This window comes from Limanda limanda, chromosome 3 (genome assembly GCF_963576545.1).
Source record: "Limanda limanda chromosome 3, fLimLim1.1, whole genome shotgun sequence".
NCBI classification, from domain to species: domain Eukaryota; kingdom Metazoa; phylum Chordata; class Actinopteri; order Pleuronectiformes; family Pleuronectidae; genus Limanda; species Limanda limanda.
The window spans coordinates 28,587,654-28,608,407 of record NC_083638.1 but is presented as its reverse complement, the minus strand read 5'-3'; the positions used below and the strand labels follow the sequence as shown (position 1 = coordinate 28,608,407).

General features: G+C 41.7%; 1 protein-coding gene across 1 annotated transcript; it reads right to left on the bottom strand.

The window, feature by feature from the left end:
- Window positions 1-4,161: 4,161 nt before the first annotated feature.
- LOC132998977 (neuropilin and tolloid-like protein 2) lies at window positions 4,162-19,050 on the bottom strand (the record flags this gene model as incomplete). Its single annotated transcript, XM_061068736.1, has 9 exons — window positions 4,162-4,935; window positions 5,887-6,017; window positions 6,127-6,240; window positions 10,492-10,720; window positions 14,558-14,685; window positions 15,218-15,265; window positions 16,302-16,550; window positions 18,588-18,731; window positions 18,987-19,050. Coding segments are annotated over 9 exons (1,881 nt in total), but the record flags the coding sequence as incomplete, so codon positions are not given.
- Window positions 19,051-20,754: the final 1,704 nt, after the last annotated feature.

Genomic DNA, 20,754 nt, shown 5'->3' with positions numbered 1-20,754 from the left:
TCCCATAACGTAAATCAATACATTTTTTGTTTTAGTTTTAGGTTAGGGAACTAGTGGTTTAGGTTAATTGCCAGGAAATAAATGAAAGTCAATTCAATGTCCTCTGAAAGATATATAAATAAAATGACATATATATAAATAATCTGCAGTGGTGTGTGAGGAGCATTAGCTACTGACATGGATTTCAGTTTTGTAGACTTGACAAAGGGATGTGCTACAGAGTTAAACCAGTTTTTTAACAGGTTCGAGTCACTAGTGCCACCACAGGCCTGGGGGGCTTCTCTCTCTCCCCCATCATTGATTACTTAAAAAGTAACACAATGCTGGTTGAACTGTAGAGGAGAGCAAGTACAAATATTTGCTTATCTATGTAGTGCAGTTAAAGCGAAAAGTACCTGAAAAGCAGGGAAAGTACAGACAGAAGGTGGTGTGGGTGTGTGCAGAGCGCCTGGGGCAGTGTTCCATCAGTTCTTCACCTCTACCTGAGGCTATAAAAAGTGCAGCAGATCTGGAACACCCCCGCTCAGTCTCCAAGGACTCCATCCTTCTCAATGACCGCAGGCCTGCAGCGATAATGTCACATGTCACGAAGACCCTTGAGAGGCTGGTTCCTCAGCACCTCAGGGCCATGGACTCACTGTTGGTTGAGCATCAGGCCAACAGCGTTGTGGAGGATATCATCACCTACCTGCTCTACATAGCTTACATCGACCTGAAGAAGCCTGCACAGTGAGCATAATGTGCATCTACAGGAAAGGACAGAGCAGGCAGTTCTTACTAAGGATGTCCGGGTCCTTTAATGTGTGCACTTGGCTGCTGCAGATGTTCCACCAGTCTGCAGAAGCCGGTGTTATCTTCTTTGCTGCTGTGTGCTCCAGGGGAAGCACCGGGACTTATGGATGGTGCCAACATACCTGGCGAGCTGGAGAGGAAGGCAGGCACTGTGGCGGGATTGGAGCAGACTAGTGTGGAGACTGTGACAGAAAAGAGGATCAGCTGAAAGCTGTCACAGACAACCACTCTCATCCTCCCTATGCCGAGCTGAGGGGCTCAGGGGCCCGTTCAGCCACACACTCAACAAGACACGTGCCTCAAATCACTTGGGGGGCTCTTTCATTCCTTTAGTCTTCAGACTGCATAACGCCACAGCACCCAGTATCTTCTACCTGCACTCATTGAGACTTTATATTGCATAGACACATCTATAAACATGTACATCTATTTGTTCTATATCTATTATTCCTATTTTATCTTATTAATATTATTATTTTATAAATTGACTGAGTATACATTTTAATGCAACGCTAATTAAATGTCTCTCATTACATTCAGACATTTTACAATCAAGCACTACAAAGATTTGCAATAATTGACCATAGGGCTACATGGAGGCTTAAGAAGAAATAATTGTAATTTTGAATTCAAGTAAAGGATTCAGTAATATAATACTTTAACGATACGTTTTGACCTACAAAATATCAGTTGTTACAATTGAGCTATTTTTATAATCTTTTGCTTTTGCTCTGTTCAAAGAAAAGTGTTAAATTATATTGATTGAATCATAAAAGATCAGATTTTATTTAAAACATTTACAAAGAAAGTTGTCTATCCTTAAAACGTGAAAGTTTATCTTCATGTGTCATCTGATGAGTAAAAATGTTTTACAGTACAGATGCCATTTTGTCATTAAGTTAGTGTAGATCGACGCTTCCTGCACAGAAAGCTGCTCAGCCCCTCCTGTAGGTTTTTATCATCAGGAGATAAATAGAGGAGTCTGTCTGCAGGTGGAGCTGCTCTCATTTGTTTGCTCTGTATGATGTTTATATCGTTCCCTGTGATGTTCCCTTAAGGGATTATAGTTGTAAAAATACGCAACATGGATAATGCTTTAATTCCACCTAAATCCTTATTTTGTACTTTCCAGCTAATTCCATGAACTGTATAATTCAACAATAAGATAGTTTTCTGTGAGTTACTTACTGAGCACAGTGTGTGATGCAATGATCCATTTTCAATGACAGTTATTTTGAGTAATTCCAGCAGCCCAGCGGTGTCGGTCTGTCATCACAGCATCATATATTGATAATCATCACACATCTATGACTTGAGGGCTCATGGACCTACAGGCATCTTGCCACATCTGTGTCACAGAGGAGCACGTCACCAGAGCACAATGCATGTGGCCGTGAGTATCTGACATTTCAAAAGGATGCCACGAGCATTCGACAATTAAATGCATCATGACAGCAGCGGGAAAGTGGAATCTGCATGTGAGCAGGAGTGAGTGAATAGATGCAGAAAATACTACAAAGATTTACCAAACATTTTCTGAGAAGATCAAGAGGATCTGCTCTATCTGCAGGGTTCTGTTGTATCAGATCTGATCATATCGCAACAAACGGATTCAATCACCTTGAAAAACCTTTTTATTTTAACTCAGTAGGTTCACACACAAATAAATCATTACACGGCAAAAATAAATTAATAAAACTCAAAAACTCAAGGCAACTTATTGCACTGGATTTTTGAATTTTTAATACACCTCAAATCCTAGAGTTTTTTTAGAAAAGTCTAGCCAACGATTCATTTTTTGTTCAGATCATTTATCTTTAATAAGAGCCTTACGTTTTCGGGTTTTCCATCTGTCTATTCCCTTCACGTGAACGTGATATCTCAAGAATCTCTTTCACTTTTGATCAGTTGTCATTTCGACTAAGATTTTCAGATTAAGCAATTATGTTTCAGTAGTCAAAGGTCACAGTGACCTTATATGAATCTTGAAAAAAAGTATGTAGAAATATGTACACAGAAACTGCACTGGTGGAGGCATCCAACCGCAGTGTGGTTACTCTAGTTAGCTGAATCACCTTTTATGAATGTTTCCTGTCAATCCACATGTCACGATATGTATCTTACCTGAACGTGACATCTCCAGCTCTTTCTTGGTTATAATGAACAGAACAGCTCAACCCATGGGAGGTGAGTAAGCTCTCGTTTAATTCAACAGAATGAAATTATACAACCAGTGGTTAAAATAAGAAATGAGTCCCACATAGGCTACATGTCTGTCTCTGAAGGGAAACAGGTTGTGCTTGTTTTAAACACCCGGTTCATGGGGAAAGTGAGAAATCACATTATGTCTTGATAAGGTGAAAGGGATGGGGGTCTGAGAGTGGGATGGCTGCTATTTTAAATTCAGTCCAGGCCTCACAACCAAGCATAATTAATAAAAGATTACTTATTGCCTGAATGCCCATATGCAATAAAGCTCACAGAGCAGAAATAGTCTTTTCTTCAATTCTATTTCCTACCAAAATAAGAGTCTCTTCATGTGCTCTTCCTGAGGAGAGACTGGATGGAGCGTACCTTCTCTGAATGTGTGAGGTACGCATGAAAACTACATAATAATTATTGTAATATCACATCATTTGATTTCTGATCAGCATCAAACTCATCATCATCATCAACACCACACCATGGATTAAGTCATTTTCATTAAAAATCATCTGAGCAACATTTGAAAAAAGATTAAAGAGTTAAAAGCCAAACATCATCATGAGGCTGAATATATACTGGATCTAATAGTACATTACACTGACAAAAATAAAGACTCAAATAAATTATTAGAAGACGCACTATATATCATATATATATATATCTGTGCATGGCAGGTGAATACATGTAAAAAGTCAGTCTCTCCATCTCTTTCTCTCTCCCAGTATCTGAGCGGTTTCCTGGTCTTTTAGGCGACCGAGCAGAGAAAAGTCTGGATCTGCATGCGACAACATTCTCCTGTACGTCTCTGATGGAGGGAGAGATTGAATAAGTAGAATACTGGAGATGAAAGCAAATGTCTCCACACTTCCTGCATGTGAAATCCTTCAAGTGAAGAAGTAAACAACTTGTTTCCTCAGGGGTTCTCTTCTTCTGGTGCCTCATTTCTTGTCTCTCATTCAAATCTCCACATGTGACTGTGTGGAGAGGATCCTCCCATGTTACACACAGTACTGTTGAATGCATCTTGGATAGAAATAATAAAAGAAGAACCAGGAGCGATCAGTTTAGGATTATTGTGACTCTTTTCTTTGCCATTTCATCTTGATGAGTGAAACCAAAGATCTGCCTGCGTTCTCTTCCTGCTTCTCTTCCCCCTCTCTCCATCTAGAAGTCCATGGAAATGGAGCGCTGTTGGGGATCAACTATGGTGGTGCTGTTACGAGCGCTTGTGCCACGGACACTGAGGGTTCCACAGGCTCCCGCCATCCCACCACCGATACCTCCAGCAATGCCACTTGGCCCTGCCATGCCCACTCCACTCGGCATACCCATTCCTCCACCTGGCATACCCATTCCTCCACCCGGCATACCCATTCCTCCACCCATCGCCAATCCTCCTGTTATCCCCACTGGCCCTCCAATTCCTCCTCCTGCTATTCCTGATGGGCCTCCCATTGCTCCTCCACCTGCGGCTCCTCCTAACACTCCTCCGCCACCGCGGCCGTAGATCTCACATGGCATCTCCTCCGAGACGCGGTCCTCAATGACCTGCTGGTCGCAGTCGTGAGTCTGTGAGTGCTGCTTGTAGCCGTAGCAGCTCTTCTTGTAGCTGGCCGTGGAGTTGAAAGTCTTCATGGGCGGTGGCTTGGAGAAGTCGTTGTGGTAGGACAGCTCCATAGAGCTCAGGGTGGTGCGACTGTGCTTCATACTGCCGCCACCAGTGCCCACCGAGCCTTGTGAGCCACAGTGATGCTCGTGGACACAGCGGGACAAGGTGGAGGAGCGCCGCAGCTTGTGGAAGCTGTCCAGCTCCTCAGACAGGTCAGCAAGGTCTGAGGAGATCTCCTTGTCCCGTAGAGAGAAAAGCTCGTAGTGCGGAGGGTCAAACACCTCTTGGAATCCAGCCTTGTTGAAAACACCGGGTCGACGTGCTACAACCTGGAAAAGAACCATTCAATTAAGTGATTAGATAGACCACTAGTTCTCACACTGATACCAAGACAACAGATGTAAGAACACTTATGACTCTCCTATGAGTAATACAGGAGAACACATTTGTTTTTGAGAGATTTCTGTTCTGCATTTTTGTCTATAATGCTCTTACTGGATCTAAGTCAGTTAGGCTCAGCTCGGGAAAACAGGTAGCATCTGTGCACCGCTCATAAACTAGCAATGACTGTTTTATAATTTGAGGACAGTTTGAAGGTTGTTGCTTCTGCCAGATCACCGTCAATCATATCTTATTAGTTGTGAATATTTATCATTATAAAAATTACCAATGTTGTCCATACTTTAGGTTTTTCAATTTTGAAGCTTCAGTTATCATAGTGTAGTTTCCATAAGAATGCACCGTAACTGTGATGGTAGTGTATCAGTCCTAAAATGATTTTCATACAGTTGCAGAGTGAGAATAATTCAACGCATCAAAACCATCTGCTCAGAGCCAAAAACCTAGAGATCCTTTTGAGCATTTTTCACAATGTTTCACAGTCATAGATGGAGAAATGTATTTCAGGAGTCAGAGACATAATAACATATTTACAAACAAAAGATTCAATAGACCAGGTATAAAACCTCTTTCTGGTTAAGGAGTGCCATGAGGTAATTTAAGGAAATCACAAACACAAAAAGATGAAGCAGGTTAATAGAAAGAACAGAAAGACAACTGGAACCAAACAATTCCAGTGCTATGCTAGTGTTTTTTTTAATTTTTGTGATGGTCAGTAATGGTGTAAAATCCAAGGGATTTCTTTTTTCCTCTGTCTTCATAGCTAGATGTGGCCCCATCTGGTCTGGAATCCCACAATCCCTTTCAATTAAGTACCTCTACCTTTCTGGCTTGGTATGTTTTTTTGCCAATCAACACGTCAGTCACAAAGGACGAGTTACCTTTTTTCTTGGCTGTTTCATTTGGACCAGGATGGAGATAATGAGAAGAACCAGAACAATCCCCGACGAGACACCAATGACAGTGCCATGGGTCTTAGTGATCTGATGGAAAAGCCCCTTTGATCGCTTCTCTGCAGAGCACAAGAGGGCAAGACGAGAGAATAAGAAAACAAAATAAAGTAATGGAAAATAGAAAATGTATACGTAACAGGCGATGATTGGCAGAAAGACAATAATCACCTTTGCAGTGGTTTTCATCCCATGGGTAGACACAGTTCTGGACCCCATTGCACACCAGAGAGTTGTTAATACACATGTTGCTATGGCAAAAAAACGTACTGGACGAACACGGGGCTGCAGGCATAAGAGACAAGAGAAAACAGCATTTGTTATAACAAGCAGAAAAGCAACAGCTTTCAGTGCAGAGTAAAAGATGACGACATTGAGATAAGGACCAGAAGCTACTCATAACTGCAAAACAATAACGCAGATAAATAACCATTTGGCGGCAGAAATCTGTGGTTGCGTGTAATAAAAGATAAAGCGTTCTATTATGGTCTGAAAGCTCAGGTCTAATGGAGACAGATCACACAAAGCCTCACATCCCCATTTCCTGCAGAAACAACATGTGACATCAGGGACTAATGAAGGCAGGAGATGGCAGCTTCACTGAGCTGCAACCTTCACGTCAAGGGAGTTTGAGAGAGGGGGGAGAGGGGGAGAGCAGTTGGGTGCGTGGATAATTTTACAATAGGGACAGGAGGAGAGGGGCAATAAAGAAAAAGAAGAAAAGAAGACAGGGGGTTGGGGGAAATGGTCGAAATGGCTCTGGACCATCAGGGTGTGCAGATGGTCAGGCAGGTGCCGTGAGAGCCCCAACATTAAAGTGAGTGTTAGCGTATGAAGGCTGAGATGGCAGAGACAGAGATGAGCAGTAATTGAAGCTGGCTGCTGGGCTCCGGAGATCGATGCACTGCCAGTCAGAGGAGAGAGCGAGGCGGAGGGATGAGGCTGATACCTGGGTCCTGCTTTAGATTTGGAGCCACTGTAAAAGCTATGGGAAGTGTGGTTTTAATGTATGGCCACAGATGGGTGAACTGGACATCGGTTGAAAAGCAGTGGTGTCATATCGTGCTGCAGGTCCAGAGGAAGTCAAACCGGGGGTTGTGTAACAGACAGGCATTCAATTTAATACTGAGCGTTTAACGCTGTGTTTAAGTTTTCGATATAGTGGAGGACAGCCAATCTCTAACACACCTTCCATAATTGAGCTGAGTAATCAACTAAGCACGCAGTCAGCCATATTAATTAGTTTGAACTGAACGTTAATTTACCTTCCGTACACTGCAAATTAAAAAATTACGCTTTACAACGAGGCATGTTTGTGCAACTAATTAGATTTGATGCCTGTCAAAGTCCAAACCTTTGTAAGACCTAAGACAATATGATGTCTAAGACAAGTGGCAAATTTAATCTGAAACCAGCCGTTCATGGAGCAACACAGTTGTATCACCACAAACTGTCTTGACATCTCCATGTATTCTATGTGTGTGTTACCACTTTTTCACAAATTTAAAACGTGCTTCTTGATCATAAAAACGTGTGTATTTGCTAAAAGTAGTGTTAGGCAATTGTGAGAGAAGGGCATTCAGTGAAACATCTGACAAGTTCACATTAGAAGCTACAATTAAAACTGTAAAACTACAATTAATTTTGAAATTATCTTCATGGTTTTATATGTGAAGATGTCTTGATGGCTTAAACTCCATTAACTTCCCAAGTTATTGTCCCGACTTGAATTGGAGTTCGCCTGAATTCGTCTGCATTTTATACAGAATTAGATTTATGATTTGGATTTTTCCTTTGTTTCTATTGAATCAAGATAAATCAAGTGAGCTTCATTTATATACAAAAATATACCTTTATCTGATTATAAACGTACATATATGCAGGAGGATGTTTGAACTGAGCCTATAAAACCTTGATGTTACATACAATTTTATAAAATAAAACCACGGAAATCTGTTCGGAAGTGTTCCCATGTCTCAGTCCTATTATCAATTCTTCCCAAATTATGTTCATATGTTCAAATCTAAACAATTTCATTGATCCATTCCTTTGCTATGGGACATGCAGGATTTGTCCAGTTGGTAAATATGAGTATTGCAGCCTTGATAAAACCAACTTTTTAAAACTGAATTTGCTGGCCAGTGTGTCTGGTTTCATTGTTTTGTCACCAAGGAGACGGAATTGTGCATGTAATGGTGGAGCTGAAAGTGGCAAATTCACCATTATTTCCGGCATCTCACAACAGCAGGAGTGAACCAAGGTACCCAGCTGGCTTTTACACTTCCAACGTTCCACTTCATGAAGTCTAATTGGTTTCCAGTAATATCTGTGTATTACATCATTTTGGATACATTTCTCTCTAGCTCCTCTTATGTTTCTTCCCTGGTTTGCTATAATATCTGACCAAATTTTACTAAAAGGTACTCCTGCCTTTTTTTGTTCTTGTAACATTGAACCCCTTTCTCTTATGATTATATACAAGTCTACAAATTATCCTTTCCAAGTCCCCTTGACAAAAATGTTCCTTGTCTCTTGTTTAGCAGAGGCAGACACACTCTGAATCTTTATCACAACTGAAACAGATTGTGGTTTGCTCCACCAGCTCCCCTCTCCTATGTGCTCCACTGTGTTGAGAGCTCCGAGTCCAGATGCTTCTTCTGCCTCAGGGTTAAATAACTCTGACAAAGGGTCATGTATGTACAGTATGTGTGTGTGTGTGTGTGTGTTGAAGATGTGTGTGTATGCGTTGTGTGAGCGGCCTCCCCATCTCCCAGGTTGCCTGTAGACGAGGTCAATCCCGAGACACTGTGATCACTTCAACATTGATTATACATCTCCCGCCTTCAAAATGTAGTTTCTCAGAGGGTGTCAACGAAGCCTCGCCCTCTTCCCCCCCACAAGCTCACAACTCACATCTAAATGTATGCGCTGTGTGTGTGTGTGTGTGTGTGCGTGCGCAGGAGGGAGAGTGCATGTGTGGATTAAGGAAAGTCTTAATATGTCTGGTGTACATTTCAGCGGGGGCTCTGTCTGAAGATTAGAGCACATTAAGGATGATGGAGTGTGAAAGGCAAAACTCATCTTGTTCTCAGAGTGACAAAGATTAATGGTTGTCTCTGACCTCCGAATAAACTGTGAGCTGGTGGCTGACTCTCACCAAATAAAGTTTGGGAGTCATTCACTTCAGACTTCTCTAAGATGAACTGTGTGATCAGAATTAATGAGCATCCAAATGGTCTGCAGGATTCTCAGAGTAAAATAAAACCCCATCCTTGCTGAATTTAAAATGCCATTAAGTGCTGACTGAAATGGTTATGGCTTTGCTGATGAAAACAACGTACGCCTTCAACCAGGGTTTCAGAAGAGCGCAAGAGAATGTGGCAATTAATATCTCCTTCTTTTCAGGCTTTTAATGAAAATAGTATGGTGCACCAACAGAAACAGACATTTCCGTCTCCTTATGTTCAACCTCATTTTTTTAAAATTCCCTTCTTCTTTAAAATTTAAGCCCAATGTATAATTATTCCCAGGAGATCAATTAAACCCAATCAACTTCTCTTTCAACCAAAAAAGAGAAATCATTTTTTTTGAAAATATATATATATATATGATGAAAAACATATTAATCTGGTACATCAAAGAATTCTTTATGGGAAAAAAATGACTAATTGTTTGGCCTTCTTCTCTGAAATGACCCTTCAGTGTTCGTTAGTGGCTACTGATGCAGACAGAATGTTGAAACTCCTACAGCAACTGTTTTTCTGTTTGTGGGTAATCTAATGTGGTGACCGGTTTTGGGTGTTGTAATAAAGTGATTATATATGCTCCTTCTGTAGTCTATGATAGTGGTTATCAAATATTCCCCCAAAGTAGTTAGCTAGTGGTTTAATCACAAGGGACACATTTTGTCTAATCCCTGTCAATGTGTGATAAAGAGACAGGGCGTTTAATGGTCAGTGACAGGACGTTAAAATAAGTCTCTGATTGTCGTCTCCCTCCCTCGACTCTGTGTGCGCTCCTCCATGCTAACTTTGCTGCTGCTAGCGTTAGCACTAAGCCTGTGTAGCTTTACATGGTTATGGGTAGCGCTGGCCTGGTATTGTTGGTGAACAATAGGGCAGCCTAATTTTTTTTTTTTACTTTTTATTTCAAGCATCTGAATCTGGTCATATGGCCATATTTCTTTCTGGCTCTTGCTACACGTGTGCTGATTTAGTTCCCACCCTGCAGTGTTAAAGTCACACATGACAACTGCTTGTCACTAACAGCGGTGCCCCCTACTGCATATCTGCTGTAGATTCCCCTGCCACCGCTTAATTACTTTACCGTGCTAAACCCACAGATGAACGATTCCACTATTCACAGTGTCAACTAATGGTTTTGATAGCCAACTAGTCGGGTAGACTGTGACTCACTACTTCACAGTTATAGGGGGAAAATGAAGCGGGAACAGAGTTTTATCTTTCACTGATACAGTTACGGTGTTTAGATTTATAAGGCAGAACTCTAAAGTCGACCAAGACAACTGGTACTCACGGTCAACAAAGGAAGTAAAGAGCATGCGGAACCGGCTGAGTCGACTCTTCTCATCGGCCCACATTCGCACGACGCCCACGCCATTATCCAACATCACGTCATTGGCCACGGTGCTACAGAACTTGGCCTTGAGGTTCTCGATGGCACTGCTGCCGTCGTACACGGCCACAAAGTTCTTCTTGCACTCATTAGAGTGTTCCATCTGGTACTCCATGAAGCGCAGGTAGATCTGCAGACAAGGTAATCAGAGACGGAAATCAGTGTGGAGGCTAACAAATGCGCCAACGCCACTGCGATCTTTAGTCTCACCTCACAGCTGTCTGAACATAATCAACAGCTGTGCGCTTATGAGGGCGAATACATGAAAAATATGCTTTAATTGAATCAAGTAGCAGAGAGTCCCTGGAGTGCACTGGGATAGGAACAGGTTGCACAGTTTAGAAGATGGATAGAAGATGCTCCGACAGACAAATCAAATAACAACCAAGTAAATTGAATCTAATTTGCAATGCAAGCATGCATTATTCACATACTGATGGCTGGCTACTTAATTCAACTTTGAAAATATCTGACATGAGTACTCCCTGCTCTATCTCCTTCCCCATGTCTCTGAGCTGTGTCTCAATTCAGAGAATACCACAGGGATTGAAGAGCAGTGAACTGAAGAGTGGAACGGTGAACGCTGCAGTGATATACCAGCAGGACATTCCGGCCTGTTTCATGATGTTGAAATATTCACACAAAAGTTCCTTAATTCTAGAATGTGATGATAACAATCCAACCACAACTGCTCAGTAAATCAGTCTGATGGAGTGATTATATGCTACTTTAGGGATGATGGGGATTTCGTGATGTGACGGTTTAACAGTTCACTGGAACCAATTTCTCAGTCACTGACTATATCATTTTTCTCAGCAAACATCATAAATTGTCAGCAAGTGTAAAAAAAACACTGGCGTAACTAATAACATTAACTGGCTCATCTAAATGGAAGGCATCATTAATAATGTTAATAATTACAACACATTATGGTGGGTGATGGTGTGGCAAACAGATGAAGAAGTGTATGACAGGGCAGCATTTCCTTCTGTTCTCTGTTTGCCATAAAAGTGGATATATCTTATTAACAAAGAGTCAAACTGTCCTAACCAACATTTACATCTTGTAAAACAACCGCTGAATAAATAATGCATTTAATGTGTAGAGTGTGTGTGTGCTTTAAAAAGATTATATTCATCATTATGCTTTTATAATATACAATCACCTGAAATGATAAATTGTTGTGTTTGTGTTAGATTAGAAGGAGCCCCTCATATCGACACTGGGATCAGGACCTCTTCCACAGAGCCCTATACCATCATGTGTCTATACCAGCCCAGAGAACTAAACACTGGCTCTAGAGGGGCGATTCTAGGATCAGTTCTTTAAGGTGCTTAGCCCCTCTATGAGAATGTGACATGCATATATGTGAACACCCTTCTCCCACTGATTTCAGTAGACCTGGCTGTTTCTATCTGCTGTGACACAGTGCTGTGTGAAAGAAGTCGTTGTAGCTGTTCCAGCAAATTATACTTTCTTGACCCCACCATTCACTTATACCTCCTTTCCAAGATTTTGACCAAATACCCGGCAAGCAAAGCACATTTTTCCGAGAGGAGTATTGTAGCCGTTTAAAGCTCTGGAACCAGTTTTTTTGGAAGCTCTTCTTTGGGTACCAAACTGGTCGTGCTCAAGCACACCTAAAATATGCTAAACTCGTCTATGCCTGAAGGCCACTTAAATTTTTCCTTCATGCTTGTGAAAGGAGGAGTGAGTGGAGGGGTATGCAGCAACCTTGATTTTGTTCATATTCTAATAGATCTAAATATCTTCTGTGAAAAGCTCCGATAAATCGTGTCAGTAACTTACATGAACACCACCGTGACCTGGCTGCACCGCAGTGTCATGAGTTAGCCTCAGATGAAATGTGCACATTAAGCACACAGGCACCTGTAACCATGCAGCCGTTAAGTAGCTGCTCTCATGTTGCTGCTGGATGTGCTGCTCTGTACCTTCTGCTCCGCCGAGCTAATTTCTGGTTAGGCAACTCAGTGCTGCTGCTAAATTCAGATCCTCTTAACGGCTGCCTCACACTGCACATGTCGGACCAGTGAAATATCTGTGGGCGACAAATCTGTGTCTGTGTGGGAGGAGTGTGTGTGTGTGTGTGTGTGTGCGTGTGTTAGTCATGCACTTATGTTCACATGTGTGTGTATAAAATATGACTTTGTATACAAATGTGTAATTGCTTACAGAACTGTATGTGACAGTGTATTATGTAATTTGTGACTGAATGTGTGCATCTGCTCTGTTATACTTCATTAGATGTGTGTGTGTGTGTGTGTGTGTGTGTGTGTGTGTGTGTGTGTGTGTGTGTGTGTGCATGCATGTGTGTGTTTGTGTGAGTATATTATGGCCAGTGAATAGCATATATCAGTATGCTGATGACTCATTTAGTCATGAGGGAGAAACAGAGCAGCTATGAATTGAGGCTTGCCCGGCTATGGTTGTCTTTTCAGTGGGATTTCAGATGTCCTCTCATAAACATCCTAAATTATGAGAGCACATCAGTAGGCTTTCATTTTTTTTTTTTTTTAAATAACATTAATTTGTCTGTGTTGCTTTTCCCCCATGCTAGGCCTTTCTGTTCACACTGCTCACAACCTTCATGTATTGAATTACAATCAAAACAATAGGAGAGGATTTGTTCTCAGTGACTGGAGCGCACAATGATACTACAGCACTTGCACTCACTCAAAATGGTTGAATGAGGAAAACCACTCCAGGCTTTTATAGATCTACATCCACTTCACTGATTGTTTACTTTATTAATTACCTTTGGAACAGAACAGATCCAAATGTTACTTCGCATTTAATTAAACAGTAAGAAAAAAATGTTTTCTACTAATGTTGAGAAAAGAAACTGTTGTGTGTGTACCTGAACGTGGCATCTAACGTAGATCTCTATCTTATTCTTCGGGGCACGGCGAATGCAGGTGAATGTTGTGGGTCAAAGTTCACCAGAGATGAAATCTATATGAAGCCAGGCTTTGCATTGGCCTCGCCACAGAAAGCAACTGCTTTATTCTTTCTCTTCCTGGCTCTCACAGATTAGAAGTGCTAGTGCAGCCTTTGCCTTTCTGTTCCATTTACCACTGCTACATTCAAGCGTAATTGCCACATTTGAAAAAGCCTTCGAAGTGGGACAGTCTGAATGTGCTCTGTGTGTCTCCATCACTTGGAATCTGTGCACGACAGCAATGTGTATGTGTGTGCGGGTGCATCCCTGCTACCACCATAGATTGAACTAATTATGTGGGAAACACTGGAAAAATGTGAAGTGCAGGAACAACTTCAGTGACAGATGATGGGAACATACTGAAAGTACACAGGGTGAGTTTAGAGTAGACTCCGCAATTATTAAGAATTTCTGAGCGGTTCCACTTGATGAGAAATTTCGCAATCATTTTCTCGTCATTCTCCTTTTTTGGATAACCTTTTATAGATCTGTTCTGAGATAGACTATGGAGCGCCTGAGTCACAAGTGAGAGATTTTGTATCACTTGCTGTGACGTTAACCCTGATAACAATAATAAGGCGACATTAGGGTTTTGACCAAACACATTTCTGAGCTGGGTGTGAACAGAGCCACACAGCTCTTACAAAGCACTGAGACGGATGAGCACCATCTTCATGGATACTGAAATATAACTAAACATAACGGAGAACAATTGTACTGATGAGTCAAATGTAAAATAAAAAAATTCCAACATTGTTCAGTCTTTCAGTGGAGCCAATGAGATGAGATGAATAACTGTCCGCGAGTGCTTTAACAGTAAGAAGTCAGGATGTTTAGAGATTTTTTATCACTACTACATGTTATAAATAAAGTCCTGTATTTTTTTTGTCAAAATAAAACCAAAGACCAGACCGACAGACCTTAGCTTTATTGAAATGGATTGTTTTTTAAAGTATATAGCAAACATGAGCCACAACAACCCTCCCTACACTGTTCTCTCATACTGACCTTGGACTGAGGGGGCGCCCTGATGGTCCAGATGCAGTCCAGAGCATCACCAGGCTTCACTCGTTCTTCCTCTTCCACCTGACTGGAGCGGATAATCCCATCCCATCCGCCAATTTCAAACTGACAGTCTGGAGGACGACAGAAGAAATGTGAAGGAGAGGAAAGAAGAAAAAAGGTGTGGGAGAGAGGAAGGAGTCACACAGAGGTACAAGAGTTGCAAAAAAGAAGAAAGAAAAGGAGAAAACAGAGAAACAGAGTGAGGAGCAGAAAGTAAAGAGGAAAAAGTGTAGGGTGAGGCGAGGAGAATGACAAACAGGGAGAGATGAAGGATTTTATTCAGATAAGTAAAGACTTTAGGGTGGAGCTGCAGTGAGCGCAGCAGATCAGGATAAAAAGACAACAACAAAACAGTGGAACAAAGGCAGCGAGACAGTGAGAGAATCGCAGGATAAAAGAGGTGTGTGTTCTTTCATGTGTTTAAATTTGTGCACGTGCGTGTTTGTGTGTCCTTTTATTTCGTGTAAATTGGTGCTTATCAAGGTACATTTGTGTATTCAGCATTCACGTCAGAGACAAAGATTGCCTCCGGTAAGCTTCCAACCACAGAGGAGCCCTTCAAAAAGGATCGAAGACAAACCAATGAAATACTGAAGAGCTTACCTGGTATGGGGTTTAGCAGTCCACCCACGTGCAAATGGAAATCAGGGTCTGAAATGATAAGATTTGGAGGCACATCACTCTCAATCCACACGGCAGAAATGCGTAAGCAGAGAACACAAGATAAGATTCTATTAAGGGAGGACAGATAAAGCTGAAAAGGCTCTGTTTGAAGCTAATGTCTGTCATAGGATGGGAGACGCTGATTTCTAGGTTTAATGGGTTCAGACTCAGGAGCCGTTGAACATTCTGTTTGCTGAGAAGCAATAAAAAAGGAAGGGAGGAGGCCTAAGACGATTGAAATATTGAAAACTGTATTGGGGATCAGTGGATGTCCAGCCTGCTTTTTTATTGTCTTTCAGCCCTGGTATTAACATCCGTCCTGAGTGATCCAGTCATATGTGTCAGCTCCAAGTACACGTCTGAACACAACCAAATGCTGCTTGAATGTGTAATGAGATCTGACTTAATATAACACATTCAGAGGTGGTCTTGGTCACATTTGGCCATCTTGTTTTCACTGTGAGAACCCAAATACATCCTGGGCCACAGGTGAAGGACCGCCTCCTCAGCTTATGTCCTCTGACCTGCAACATTTTCACAGCGAACGATTCTCAGTTGATTTGTTTGTGACCATCACCACAAAATCAACACGATGATAGGAACACATTTCTAAAATTGGGGACACTTTCTTCATAGCAGAGCTGCACATGATTCACTCAGCACCTCATGACTCCTCTCTCTCAATCTCTCATCTTCTCACTCCTGCCACACGCAAACAGGCAAACTGTAAACTCAGACTGAGTTTAAAAAAGACATGATTTGATCTTCACAAACACAAATGACAGTTGAGTTTATTTGCATGCCTGTGGTCGGAATAGGAGACATTCAGGATGCATTATAATGACAGTTCTAAGTCCGTAACGCTGTCACTTGTGATCTTATCTCTCAGGACAGATGTTATTATCAGGTCATAACAGGGACTTTATAGCCAGATCCAGTTCAAAACCTTTGATATGTACATACAATAGTGTAAAAAGTCACAGGGTGTGGTGGAGTTGAATTCAAACAGTTTGGGTGTAAATACCTGCAATGAAGGTGTACTTGATGCGGAAGCCAAGACCCTCCAGCTCCTCGTCACTGGTGAACTTGATCCACATGAAACGTCCCGTTGACGTGACCAGGCCCGGGTTCTTTCCCCCGCAAAAGCGATCGATCATCGGTGAGAACCCAAACGGCCCATCACGGATTTCTATGTGATCAAAGCGGCACTCAAACGAGGGCTCAATGTAGTAATTCTTATCGAAAGCCAGCTGAATCCTTTGTCTAGGGAGGGCTTGGGTGAACAATGGAGAGAGGAGAACGAAAGAAAAACATGATAAGGATAATATTAAATGTTGCTTTTACATGACAACGACAACTCAACATGGAATTCTAAAGCAGAGATTAAATAGTAGAGTCAGATGTGAGTTCATGCTGCTACCTTTGTATGTCAGTAAGTTGGCTCAGACCTCTGTGCAGGCTACTATCATATAGGCACATAAAGCCTTATTCAGCCAATGAATATGCAGCACGGCATCTAGTCAGGTCATATCTGACTTTTCCTGAATGTTAGTATTCCCTACAGCTTCATTCAAATATGAAGGGATATATTTATAGAAAGAACCACAATGATCGTGCAACATTAACACGAAAGATAATTATATCATAGCAATTGTGGTAACTACTATTATGAACAAATTTCTCATTGCAAAGGCATGAAAGAACAAAGTCAGCTAAAATCTCACCATGATGGTCTCTTAAACCTGAACAAGAAGGTGCATGTTTTCTCATTTGCAAGCATGTGTCACGTCATACACAGGACACACACACACACACACACACACATACACACACACACACGCACAGAGGAAGTATTTGTCAAGGGCAAGTAGAGCCTGCCTTAGGAGATGAATCATACTAAATAAAGATGCTGGTGATGGGGAAGCTGTGAATCATGGTGAAGCCAAACATGACCCATTAGAGAATAAAAAGAGCGAGTTCAAGGGTGGAACATGTGTATACGTTACAGCGTGCAACTGCAGTAAAATAATACAGAAGAATCTCTTCTCTCTGTGTGACTCTGGGTCTCACTTCTTGTCTTTGAATTTGTTATCCCTCTCTGCTTGAATGAGCAGCTTGTTCTCCTGCACTTCCTGCTCTCGGTCTATCCCTTCCCTGGTGTGTTGATTCTCATTCTCTGTGTAACTTTCAATCTCACTCAATCTGTCACACACACAAACACACACACGCACGCACACACACACACACACACACGCACGAACGCACGTCACAGCTTGATAGAGAAAGCGCATCAAGTATAATCACTCGATCTATTGAGATGATGAACTGGGGGACACGACACAATCAATGATCATCACTAACCACAAATCATGATTACAAAGCAATCTGATTAGCACTTTCGCCAATCGTGAGCGTCTCTGGGTTGCTATAAGAGGCAGAACAAAAGGCTCAGCACTGCAGCTCGGATATGAATATGACTAAGGCCATTCAAGAACAAATGATAGCAAATGATAGGTTCCATTTGTTGCCTCCCAGACCGACTGTGGTGCACCACTGCACACACCCCACTGGGCTGACTGTGACAGGCACTGCTTATTCCTCAGAGACAGACCTGGGCTTGCTTTGTCCACAGGGGGAGCCCTTGAGCCATGTGTAAAATCTATTACCCACCATGGCAATGAAGAATCCCAGGCACACATCTAATCTGCATGAAAGAGAGTGCTTCACCCTCATGGACAAACAGGTCATCAGTTTATTATGAAAACAAATCAACCAGTGTCCCAGACCTCTCCTCCTATAGCTGCTAATGATGCTTTTTGTTATGCTTCCAGTGCAGCAGGTCACTAATTTACTGATGGATGTGATTATTGGTGATAAATGCTAAAGGGATGACACAGATTTGTGCAATTCAGAGTATACACCGTTATATCTAAGTCGTGTAGTCGGCAGATGTTCCATCTCTTTTTATGTTTCATTCACTAGCGGTGTCTTCTACCTTGCCAATAGAGATGAACACAGCACCAGCCTGATGAGGCCATAAGCACAATGCGCTACTTTCCATCATTTTCAAAAGGGTTTTAACTGTGAGGTGAAAACAAAATCAGGATGGCTCATTCAGAAAATATCCGGCTTGTTGCCCTCCAGAAAATAGAAGACAAAAATCAGATAGGGGCAAGGTTATATAAAACAATGTCAGTCAGACTAATGACATTCACTAAAAGAGGCAGTGCGCTGAGAGGCAGGAAACCATCAGCTGCTCTGCTACCAAGCAGAACATGAAGCGTTCAGAGGAAAAAGGAGCCAGTTGTACCTTCCAGGATGTAGACACACTCCTTGTTGGGTGGGTAGGTGTTGGGGTAGTTCGGCGACGTGAACACCCCCCCATTGATGTTACGCACCCACGTGCCACAGTCGTTCTGGTTGGGGCTCTGGGCACCATGTTCGCTCTGGACCTCTGAAAGCAGAACAGACAGACAGATTGGTTATTGAGTTGGGGGATGAATGAGGTAGAGTGGAATGAGGGTTGGAAAAAACTGACAAAAAAACTGATAGGTAATAAAGAGGCAGGAAAGAAAGGACAGAAGTGAGAACGGAGCCATTTTGTTTTAGGATACAAGTGCAGACAACTCCTCCTATTTTCAGACCAGTCAGAATCAGTTTGGGCGAAACAACATTAGCAGAAGAGAAAGGAACTCGAGCTGGAGCTTACCTTTAGCTCTCTGTGCCAGAGCGAAACCCTCTTCTATTAGGAAGAAGAGTACCCACGCTGTAAAGGAGAGATATTACACATTAGCTACAGGTGACATAAAACGCACTTTAAATCTTTATGATCAACTTATTCAGCAGCCACAGAATGTGTAACCATATGCCGTATTGATTTCAGCAGACCGTGACGAATAGTGAGCACAATATACATATCGATTCAGTTTAAAGTAATTCTCTGAGAAAGGAGGAGAGCTGTGAGAGAAAAGATAATCCTATAATGTAGTATGTAGTGGTATTGTAAATGTCATCATATCACTGCCAATACAAAATCATTCACGAATGAGCAGTAGTGACAAACATCCTGTGTTTAGTGATGAATCATCTTGTAAAAGACAAATGAGTAAGACTGAAGATATTGAATATTGAGCATTAGGGAGTTGCAGAGGCTGAAGTTCACATTTTCTAACTGTGGACCAGCAGGTTGAGGAAAGTAAAACCTTGAGATCCCTGAGATGCAATTTGCTTTGCAGGCAATAGTCCAACACAATTACAATACATTACATTCACGGCACAGATCCATCAAACTGTCCCTATCTTCAAGGATCACTATAGGCACAGTTCTAATTTATTTAAAAAAACATTAGCAGAAGGAACAAAGAACAGTATGTATCTGTCAGTGCTCCCATTAGGTTCTCAGCCATGATGGGAGCTTCAACATTTAATAGATGCCATGGGTCCAAGACAATTGTCTGTGCCTTTGCCTAAGCGATGGCCTATAATTCAAACAGATTCTAAAAATCACGAGAGACAGCACCAGAAATCTTATGGCAGAGCTGGACAATTGTTGCCAGTTTGTTCCTGTTTTTCCAGTGAAGACTCTCAAACCAGCAAACCCCAGGGAAAGAAAGGACAGACCCACTAAAAGAAGAATAAAACATTTTCATCAATGTCAACTGTTGTCATTAATTAAATGTATGATATGGTCCAGTGTTACTAATCTAACTATTGATATTCCCCAATCGTGTACTTGTTATCGACTATATGTCAACTCCCTGACACACAGCATTAATGAACTGTTCTCATCCATTGGTCATATTCTGGCTGCTTGGCTCAGTTCTCAATTAACTGAACTATGGCTGCAAATGATTGTTTTCCAGACGGACTTCCAGATGAACTGATTATTGGTTTCTAAATTCTCAATAAAGGAGCTGGAACCATTGCTTATGTGAAAAAACTAACAATTCACTCATCAAACACTATTCCAAATCTTAGTTAGTTTGTCTCAGCTTATCAGTTTTATCTTCAGCATTAAAACAAAGTGATGGTCGTGTTTTGGTTATAAAACATGATATAAATTGTAAAGAATTTAAGTGGGTTAGGGAAGAAAACGTAAACGTCAGTAGCAGGAATGGTAAAGTAAAAGTATAAGAGCTGAATATAACAATAAAATAATATATGTGCAGCCGTTGCTGGGGAACTTGAACCACCACTCGCCATAATAGGTACGTGACGGTTAACAGGAGGAGCTAGTAGGTCATTAAAGACAGATTCAAACCATCACCTCTCATCCAAGCCACTCCACTCTCACCCACTAATCTGCAGCCTCTGGGTACAATAAACATAAAGCCTGAGTATAAAAAACAGGATTACAAGCTCCGAGGATTATACAGCGCTGATGAGGAGACAGGCATTTGGGCTGAACATGACTACAGACAATAGGTGAAATATGTTGTATTACAATGATATCTGCAACAAGGGGCGAGCATGTTACA